Source organism: Teleopsis dalmanni, chromosome X (assembly GCF_002237135.1).
Source record: "Teleopsis dalmanni isolate 2A chromosome X, ASM223713v2, whole genome shotgun sequence".
In the NCBI taxonomy this organism is placed as follows: Eukaryota; Metazoa; Arthropoda; class Insecta; order Diptera; family Diopsidae; genus Teleopsis; species Teleopsis dalmanni.
The window spans coordinates 56,357,164-56,368,042 of record NC_051848.1 but is presented as its reverse complement, the minus strand read 5'-3'; the positions used below and the strand labels follow the sequence as shown (position 1 = coordinate 56,368,042).

The 10,879-nt window shown below is 29.9% G+C and overlaps 1 protein-coding gene and 1 long non-coding RNA gene across 3 annotated transcripts in view; one reads left to right on the top strand and one right to left on the bottom strand.

The window, feature by feature from the left end:
- LOC119687124 (thyrotropin receptor) overlaps positions 1-5,923 on the bottom strand; it is a 57,232-nt gene extending 51,309 nt beyond the window's left edge. For both annotated transcript variants that reach the window (XM_038101328.1, XM_038101329.1), the window contains exon 1: positions 5,381-5,923. In XM_038101328.1, coding sequence (XP_037957256.1) covers positions 5,381-5,787 — 407 coding nt within the window. In that variant the 5' untranslated portion in view covers positions 5,788-5,923. The remainder of the gene's footprint in view (positions 1-5,380) is intronic.
- The window catches only part of LOC119687129, an 11,929-nt gene continuing 3,595 nt past the window's right edge, over positions 2,546-10,879 (top strand). Inside the window, exons 1-2 of the long non-coding RNA XR_005253095.1 lie at positions 2,546-2,683; positions 2,868-2,908. This is a non-coding gene — a long non-coding RNA (uncharacterized LOC119687129). The remainder of the gene's footprint in view (positions 2,684-2,867; positions 2,909-10,879) is intronic.

Sequence of the window (10,879 nt, the reverse complement as noted above, 5' to 3'; positions counted from 1 at the left end):
TCATAACTGTTGGTTTAGGTGTCTGCCTATCGGTCTATCTATAGGTCTGTCTGCACGTCTGTATGTCGGTCTGTCTGTACGTCTATATGTCGGTCTGTCTGTAGGTCTGTCTGTAGGTCTATCTATAGGTCTGTCTGTCTGTAGGTCTGTTTGTAGGTCTGTTTGTAGGTCTGTTTGTAGATCTGTCTGTAGGCCTATCTGTAGGTCTGTCTATCACTCCGTTTGTTGGATTGTATGTTTGCTGAATTATGACAAATGTTACGTGCATTTATGCTAAGACTAACATTTTTCTATACTTGTTTTCTGATTTTGAATCTGCTTTGACTTTAGTTTTGACTTTAGCTTTGACTTTTCTTATTAGTCATTGGAGCATATTGAGCGCAATTCACTTCTGACTATCGAAATGTTAAAAAGTTAATTAATAATTTATGGCAACGTGACGCACGTTATTCAAAGCTCCAAGGAAAGCGTTAATGATACGAGCGTGACGTGTGTAATTTATTTGGTATTTAAAATAAGTTTATAAGTATAAAAAGTATTTGGTGGCAATGCTTGAATGCACGCAGAATAAATGTTTCTTGTCGCTCTTTGGAAGGAATTATTTATGTAAAACAACTCAAGTAATAGATAAATTATGACTTACTAACAAGGCATATAAATGGGCCGCTTTGCTGACCAACATATAAGACTTATTCTAATCAAAATCTCTTACATTTCGGTTTTTGACAGCAGTCACGGCCAGTGTGGCTTGTTTTTTGTCGCTTATTTATATATATTTTTTTTAAATATTTATATATATAACCATTTTGTAGTCGAAACTTATAAATAATTTTCAAGTAAAAGTTTTTTAAAAATAATTTTTATATTTAATTAAGCTATTCTTGATAGCTGTGATGGCTTACGGCTGCTATTTAATTAAGCTATTCTTGATAGCTGCGATGGCTTATCGCTGATTCAACTACAATTACTTTTTTCTTTAACCCGAAATATCTATCACAGTAAAGACAACCTTTTTTGTTACATATAGCAAAGCCTCAAATATTACTATAAAGCAATTAGAGATGGCACAAAACCTGGCTTTAAGAAGACTGTTTAAGATTCCATGGTATATTAGATCAACAGACTTACATAGAGATCTTAGGATTGACTCAGTAAAAAAATATATCAGAGACAGAGCTCTAAAATTGTTCACTAAAGTTGATACGCTAGTTAACCCCGCCCTAACAATCCTCAAGTCCACTTCTGGACTCTCAGGAAGATATGCTGATTTAAGGTCCGTCATCAACTAAAAGACAAATAAATGATATGATTTCTTAGCCTAGTTAAAGCCTAGTGTGGGGTAGAGATAAGCTCCCCAGCCATTATAGAGTAAAAGTGCGTAATAGCACTAACTCAAGAAGAAGAATCAACAAGTAAATTTAATACTAAAATAAATTAATAAATTAAAGATATAAAAACGAAGTTTAAAGTCATGACTTACAAATATTATTTTAATTAGGGTTATGTCATGGTCACGTCATTTGAGATATAAATTTGTTTTCTATGTAAATTGAAAACTTCACCATGAGAGCAAGACAGAAAATTCAATTCAAATTTGGTTACGGTGAAGGAACTTTTTTCATCTCATCACGTTTGACAAAAAATTATAGCTCATTAGGTTAGGTTAGGTTGGAGTGGCGGCCTTGTATCCTAAAAAACCCACTTAAGCACAAATAATGGCCCATTGTGGTACCACAGGAGTTACGTTGATTTGTATATAGATTGTAATCAGTATACATTCAACGCCGAAGAAAGGTAACGACTCCCCTATTAGGTAAAGGAAAACCAACCTGACAGTTCTATGAACTTGGCTAGGTCCCTAACATTACAGGATGACAACTCAGTCAGGTCATTTAGAAAAGGAAATCCAAGGGTTTTTAATCTTCTTCTGACTAGGGAAGGGCACTGACACATGAGCTCACTAATAAATGTCAAAATTTGTGACTTTTTGAAATAAACATGTAAACTTCCATATGGTTGGGCTCAAATATTCCATACCCCATATAAATGTTACCTCTCAAAATGGGCTGTAGGCTGTATCAAAATAGCAGTAATAGAATGAATTGACATGATCATTTGTCATTTGACTGACTCCGCAATATCGCCCTTCAAGTTATAGTTTTCTGATCAGACTGTATGAATTCTAAGTTTTCCAATATAAAAAGATCTCGTGTTAAATTGGTATTACCAAATCAAAATAATCTGTGTTACTGTTGTTCCACACACAGATAAGAGTAGTTTGATATTTTCAATGGATCACTGAAACTTATCTCTATTACTGTTAGCTCGCACCAATCAGAATAAGTGTTACCATAAGCCACACAATATCATTTAAAAGCGACTGATATCTAATGTTAATCAAGGAGATTGTAACGTACTGAAAGGTGTCCTAGGTATCAAATTGTCCGCGTCTTATTGAACATGAAAAATTGAATCTCAGATTGCTTTGCTTTTTATCCAAAAACAATATATCAAACTATTTATTTAAATGTGATAATATAGATATTGAAGTCAAATTCAGAAAACTTTTCTCGGTAAGAGAATATATGTTATTTATAGTTAGGCATACATTTTCTTGAAAGAACCTTCTTCAATACAAGAACGTAGAGCCAAAAAGTGGGGTTTTCTTTAAACTAAATTTCAAGTAAGTTAAAAAACAATATGCAATTTAAAAAGCAATATAAGAGTTATAATAATATAAACCTTATATAAATATATTTTTTTAATTCGGTACCCTTAATAATTAATAATAATTTAATTAATAAATTTATATTCATTTTGTCTTCTCAATACTAAATCTCCACAAAACCGCCATTACTCATCATAAGAAAACCGGGACATTTTGGACTTCAAGACTTCTTTGATTTTGGTAAGTACTTATTCAACATATACCCTGCGTATATATATTTATAATACAAAAAAAATTTTAGAGATTTATTATATATATATACCATATAAACCATCTCTATAATTTAAAAGGTAAAGGTTAAATTGAGATGTGTTTCTCTTAGCATTACGTTTCCGCTATAGTGTTCTTTCATTCAGTTATGAATTATATCAATAATATATACATACCGAAGCTATTTTGGTTTTCAACTGATTAATAGAATATTTTTGTAATATATGCAATTGTAGGGATTGTTATAATTTTAAGCTTTGTAATTTTCTGTGGACTAAGACACTATATTACACCAAAGTATTTTGATAATTTTTTTGAGAATTCTGCACAGACACAGATCATATATTCCGACGTTTAATGTTACATTTCACCCAGTTATGAACATATGCTTTAGAGTGATAATGTCCTATTGTGCACGAAATTGGTTAGTTACGTGATTTAGGTCTTCCAGGAAGTTGTATGTACTTTGAAGGCATTAAGTCTTTATTATTTCCTTTCTTTATTCTGTTAAAGAGATAAATATATCCATGTCAGTATCAATTTAGTTGTTAAGTGGTAATTGGTTACCTAGCGTAATGACCAGAGAATTGCAGTGATTTGTCAACACTTGAGTCATATTCAAATCATAAGCTGTATTTCATTTATAGGCATTCTAACTCTCTTCTTCGTATATTTGCCTCCACCTAATTCATTAATATAACTGATAGCACTTATAATAATTTATACTCTTCTCATATGGTACTCATAAACACCGCCACTTGACACAAAAATGATGCAAATGATTTATGAATCATTCATGAGTATACATCACAATTGGCAAAAATTGGCTTGTTGTTGTTTAATGTGTATATAATTTTAAAATAATAGAAACCCTAAACAAAATACATGTATTTACAATGCTAACAACAACAACAACACACAATGAAGGCATAACATCAACACACAAAAAGAAAAAATTACAAATTATTTTAACAGTAAACAACAGCACTCACACAAGACTTTTGCGAATGAGTACATTCGATGAGTACATTGAATGTACTCATATATACTCATATACTCGAGTATATGTGTACGTACTCTTTTGACGCTGATTCATTAGCACCGGCACTCGTAAACGAAAGCTCGTATGTATCATTTTTGTGGTGAATGTGAATGAGTATAAGTAGTGTGTGTGAGTAAAACATTTATATTCATTTGTATTTGGTTTTTATGAGTATACTCTGAGTGCTAAAATCATGACTCGTTACAGTTTTGTGTTAATGACATCATTAATAATCTCTACTGTTTCTTTACACGTCCCGAGAACTCAAAATGTATAGAGTTTTCTTCAACTCCAGGCAAGACAATATCATTTTAATACATTTCTAGATGAGATGTTGCTATTGATCGTTAAAGCTTTCATAGGCGTCAGACTATTCATACTCTACTGCTTTGAGTTCATCGAATAGTGGTACTATTTGGAAAATTTATTCATATAAAAAGTGACAAATTATATGCAAAAAGACAAGGAACTCATATTGGTTTTGTTATTATTTTCATTTCCATTCGAAATTAGTGTCATTAAGACTAACAGTCGTGGATGTCGATTCAAATTTGCTATGAAATATATCGTTAAAGCTTTCATAGGCGCCAGACTATTCATACTCTACTGCTTTGAGATCATCGAATAGTGGTACTATTTGGAAAATTTATTCATATAAAAAGTGACAAATTATATGCAAAAAGACAAGGAACTCATATTGGTTTTGTTATTATTTTCATTTCCATTCGAAATTAGTGTCATTAAGACTAACAGTCGTGGATGTCGATTCAAATTTGCTATGAAATATGGTATCTTTCGTAATAACATCAAATGATTGTTAATCAAAATATTTAATTAAATAAATGTTTCGTTTCTTTTTTCAATTCAAAATTTGTACGCATGGAATGCTTCTAAAATGTATGCAAAAATTTGGGTCATGCACCTCAGAGAAATTCGGATTGCCATAGCACTGTGGCACTCAAAATTGCTTTAAAAAAAATTAAATGCAAAAAAAAAATTAAATGCAAAAAAAAAAATTAAATGCAAATTTTGGAAATAAAAATCAAATGCATCCCAAAACCATTTTGTCCTAATGCATTAGGTATGCTTGCTGCTCTAAATATTAAAATCTTGAGTGAATGACACCCACAATGATTGCCAAAATTTTGTTGTTTATGTTGTTTTTGTTCAAATCGATTCTGTTTAAAGTTAATTTAATATCTACGCAAATAGACTTGTATTGTTCTGATCTTTTTTCCGCAATTGAAATACTGACAATTAAATTAAATTTAATTTCCTACATTTTTATTTGCAGTGTAGGGATTTAAAGTTTTTCTGCCATTTTGGATGCTGGCAAAAAATCTCGTAGTGAACTTAATGTAAACTGAAATATTTTTCCAAAGCTGTTTGGTAGTACTTACAGGACAACAACATCATTTGGCAGCTCTACGGGCACAGCCAGAATGCCAATGCTGCGACAACTTATGGACAGGCGTTGCACTGTGCCCGTACAGTGACAATGTTTGTGCAGCCACATCTCACAGACGCTATGCAAAGTGCGCGTTGGTGAACTACTTTTGTCATCATTTCTTTTATTGGCAGCACCATAGTTTGGCGTCGTAGGCGTCGAGGTGACAGCGCTACCGTGATATTCCAACAATGATTTCTCATATAAGATTTGTGCTTCTCGTTCCGGATCCGCCGATGGTAGCATTACATTTTCACGTATTCTATGTAACCCGTCAGTGCTTAAACGACTGCGTATCATTTTTTGTGTTGTGCTTGTGGGTTTCGTTGTCGATGCTGTGGTTATCGTTGCTGTTGTCATTGCAATTGCAGGCGAAACGTTGTATGTTGCCGACTTAACTGCGGCTTGTGTTGACGATTTATTTAAAAAGCTCTCCAATTTTTCACTATTTATTTTAAATTTACTACTATTTGCACTTAATCTACTATTGGTAATATTATTGTTATTACCATTATTGTTTTCATAATTATTATTATTATTAATATTACTATTATTATTATTATTATTATTATTATTATTATTATTATTATTATTATTATTATTATTTACTTATTCTTATTATTATTATTATTATTAATATTGTAATTACTATTATTAAAATTATTACTTTTAATGTTATTACTAATATTATTATTGTGATTATTATTAATGTTATTTTCATTATTATTATTATTTTTATTATTATTATTCTTATCATCATTATTTTTATTATTATTATTATGATTATTATTATATTCATTATTTTTGTTATTATTATTATTATTATAATTATTATTATTATTATTATAATTGTTATTATACTTATTATTATTATTATAATTGTTATTATAATTATTATTATTATTATTATTATGAATAATATTATGATTATTATTATTATTATTATTATTATTATTATTATTATTATTATTATTATTATTATTATTATTATTTTTATTATTATTCTATTACTGTTATTATTTTGTCATTATTATTATTAGTCTATTATTATTATTATTATAATTATTACTATTTTTTATTATTCTATTGCTATTATAATCTTATTATATGTATTATAATTATAATTATTATATTTATTAGTTATTATTAATTAGTTATTATAATTATATAATATAATTATTATAATCTATTATTATTATTCTATCGTTATTATTATTCTATTATTATTATTATTCAATTACTATTATTATTCTATTATTTTTATTATTCTATTATTACTATTTTATAGTTATTATTATTATTCTATTATTATTATTATTCTATTGTTATTATTATTATTTTATTGTTTTTATTATTCTTTCACTATTATTATTATTCAATTATTATGATAATTCTTTTATTATTATTCTATTATTATTATTACTATTATTTTTAATATAATATACTATTATTATTAATCTATTATTGTTATTATCTTATCATTATTATTATTATTCAATTATTATTATTCCATTATTATTATCACAATTTTTTTATTATTCTATTGTTATTATAATCTTATTAAATATATTATAGTTATAATTTTTTTATTTATTAGTTATTATTAATTAGTTATTATAATTATATAATATAATTATTGTAATATATTATTAATATTATTTTTCTATTGTTATTATTATTCTGTTATTATTATTATTGTATTGTTATTATTATTTTATTTTTATTATTATTTCATTATTATTATAATTACTATTTTATTATTCTTCTACTATTATTACTAATATTCTCTTTTTATTATTATTATTCTATTATTATTATTATTATTCTATTATTATTATTATTATTCTTAATGTTCTTTTATTATTATTATTATTCCCTTATTATTTTTAATATATTGTTGTTATTATTTTATTATTATTATTATTATTATTATTATAATTATTAGTATTATTATTATTCTTTTTTTCTCTTTTTGTTTTTATTTATATGTTTAATTATTAGAATATAAAGTATAATATTTTACACATATTCATTTTATTTTTTACATCTTCATTTTTATTTTTATTATTTTCTTCTTTATGTTAATTTAATTTAATTTTACTTATATTTATATAGTTAATTTAACTTAATATCAATTAATATTAATAGTAGTTAAATTAAGTAAATCTTATAGCACACCTGCTATTTGCATATATAACCACGTATGCAAATGAGCAATCAAATTCTAGAAAGAAGACATACGATAAGCATTCCAAGTAAACGTAATGCTTATTTGGTAATAGACGCATCGAATACATTGCCTCTGAAAACTACACAAACTGACAAAAGTTTGTCAAATATTGCACCTTCGGCAACTTCGCTTGCATTTTCCGACTTAGCAAGTCCAAAAAATAAAATAATTATTAACAAAAATTTTAAACCGCCTCCAATCTACTTGCGTGAACGCAGCTCAAATAACCTCGTTACAATCCTTGCAAGTCTGATTGGAAACAATACTTTTCATATTGTTCCTATAACTAGGGGCAATATACACGAAACCAAAATCCAAATCGACACTGAAAACAATTTTAGAGTCATAACCAAATATTTCGAAGACAGCAAAAAAAATTACTACACATACCAACTAAAGAGTAGTAAGGGCCTTGTTATCGTAATTAAAGGTATCGAATCAGATGTAGAACCCATTGAGATAACAAATGTCCTAAGCGAAAAAGGCTTTAGCGCTAGAGCAGTAATAAATATTGTTAACAAAGATAAAATCCCACAACCTATGTTTAAAGTTGAACTTCACCCGGAAGTTTCTAAGCTTAAAAAAAATGAGAGCCATCCCATCTACAACCTACAGTATTTACTTCACCGCAGAATTAGCGTTGAGGAGCCCCACAAAAGAAATGGTTCGGTGCAATGCACAAACTGCCAAGAGTATGGCCATACTAAGTCATATTGCACTCTTCGTACAGTGTGCGTAGCTTGTGGCGAGCTTCACCATAGTTCCGAATGCGATAAAAAAGCATTAAAGGATACCAACTCCAAAAAATGTAGCAACTGCAGTGGAAATCACACTGCAAACTACAGAGGCTGTCCTATTTATAAAGAACTAAAGCACAGGTTAGCTCTGCAGAAAGAAGCGTTGCGTAATTCTACAAGAAGCAACACCATTAAATTAGTTGAAGTACCTCAACCTTTAACTTCTAAGCCTGTTACACCAGGTGTTTCATATGCTAATGTCGTTAAATCTGACAAGCAACAAGCCCCTCCAGTTCAAAGTAATAGTTTGGAAATAATGATCTCCACTCACTCAGAGCTTAACTCAGTTCATGTCAATCATGCAAACTACTCTTAACGAGATAGTTAAAATGCAAAGCCAATTAATGCAAATGTTTTTATCTAAATAATGAGTACTTTAAAAACTTGTACATGGAATGCAAACGGCTTAAGCCAACTTAAACTTGAACTCACAAATTTCATGTCCCGAGAAAGTGTGGATGTAAAGCTTTGCTCAGAAACACATCTAACTAACAAAAATTTCTTTTCTATTCCTGGTTATTTATTCTATAAAACCAATCACCCAGATGACAAAGCACATGGTGGTACAGGTATTTTGATACGAAGGTGTCTAAAACACTATTTTCTAGGTACATATGCTCATAATTATATGCAAGCCACATCAATACACCTTAAGCACACAGGAAAAAATTTAACTTTATCGGCAGTTTACTGCCCTCCTCGCTTCAACATTACTGAGACCCAATTTACGGATTACTTTTTAACTCTAGGTGAAAGATTTCTTGCGGCGGGAGACCACAACGCCAAGCACACGTATTGGGGTTCACGACTCTGTAATCCAAAAGGAAAACAGCTCTGCAATTCAATTGTAAATAGAAAAAATTCACTAGACGTAATCTCTCCTGGGCAGCCAACATATTGGCCTGCTGATAACAATAAAATACCAGACCTAATAGACTTCGCCGTATCCAAAGGCATAAGCAAAAATTTTATCTCAACATACACTAGCTGCGATTTGTCTTCTGACCATTCTCCAGTTACATTTTGCTTACGTGATGGTCCTCAGTTACGAGACTGTTCCTATAGCCTTACAAGTCCTAAAACAAACTGGCTCAAATATAAAAAGTATATTAACTCACACATACACACAAATTACAAGATAAAGTGTAAGTCTCATATTGAGGACGCAACCTCGGTTTTAAACTCAATTCTGATTTCAGCAGCAGAAAACTCCACCCCTAAAGGCAATAAAATTTACAGATTCAATAGAGTTCTTACAAATAGTGACATAGAGAATTTAGTTTTACAAAAACGTAGATTAAGGCGTGAATGGCAAAAATCTAGGTCCCCTTTAGCGCAAAACTTATTTAAGGAAGCCCAAAGAAGACTTAGATCTGCATTAAGCAAGGAAGACAAAGTCAGACAATATAATTATATTCAAAACCTATGTCCAAATGGCAAAAACCATTCATCTTTGTGGAATGCTAGCAAAGGTATAAATCCTCCCATAGACTCCAATTCTCCAATATGAAACTCTCTTGGAAACTGGGCGCGAAGTGATGAAGAAAAATCTAACGTTTTTGCTGATTACCTAAAAGAGGTGTTCCAACCAAATCCTGCAGCAGGACAATATGACTTTCCCACTCAAGATCCACCAGCACCATCTATTGACATGAATATCACGGCCAATGATCTTGTTCAAATAATCACAAATAAGTTAGATTGCAAAAAAGCACCGGGATATGATAATATCTCACCCATCATGATAAAAAACTTACCCCTTTTGGCCATAAATTTTATCACAAGACTTTTTAATGCCATAATTAAATTTGGCTTTTATCCAACAGAGTGGAAAACATCCATGATTATTATAATTCATAAATCAGGTAAAGACCCCACGCTTGCCTGTTCATACAGGCCAATAAGCTTACTGCCATGCCTTTCTAAAACAAAGAGCACTGCTTTTAAAGCTAAAACCGTTCCTTGACGTTCAAAACTTAATACCGTCCCACCAGTTTGGTTTTAGGGAAAAACATGGAACTATTGAGCAAGTGAATCGTATAACGAATGAAATAAGACACGCATTTGAGCTTAGAGAATATTGTTCCGCGGTATTCCTCGATGTTAAACAAGCATTTGATAAAGTATGGCATAATGGACTCATATATAAGATACGCTGTTCATTACCTGCAAATGTCCACTCAGTTTTAGAATCGTATCTGCATAATAGAAGCTTTAAAGTGAAATGTAAATCATACAATTCTAATAATTTCCCAATAGAAGCTGGCGTTCCACAAGGAAGTGTTCTTGGCCCCATATTGTATGTACTTTACACATCTGATATCCCGATAAGTAGTTCAGTTGTCACCACAACGTTTGCCGATGATACGGAAATTTTATGCCGAAACAAAAACGTTGTGCTAGCTTCAAACCAACTTCAATCTCA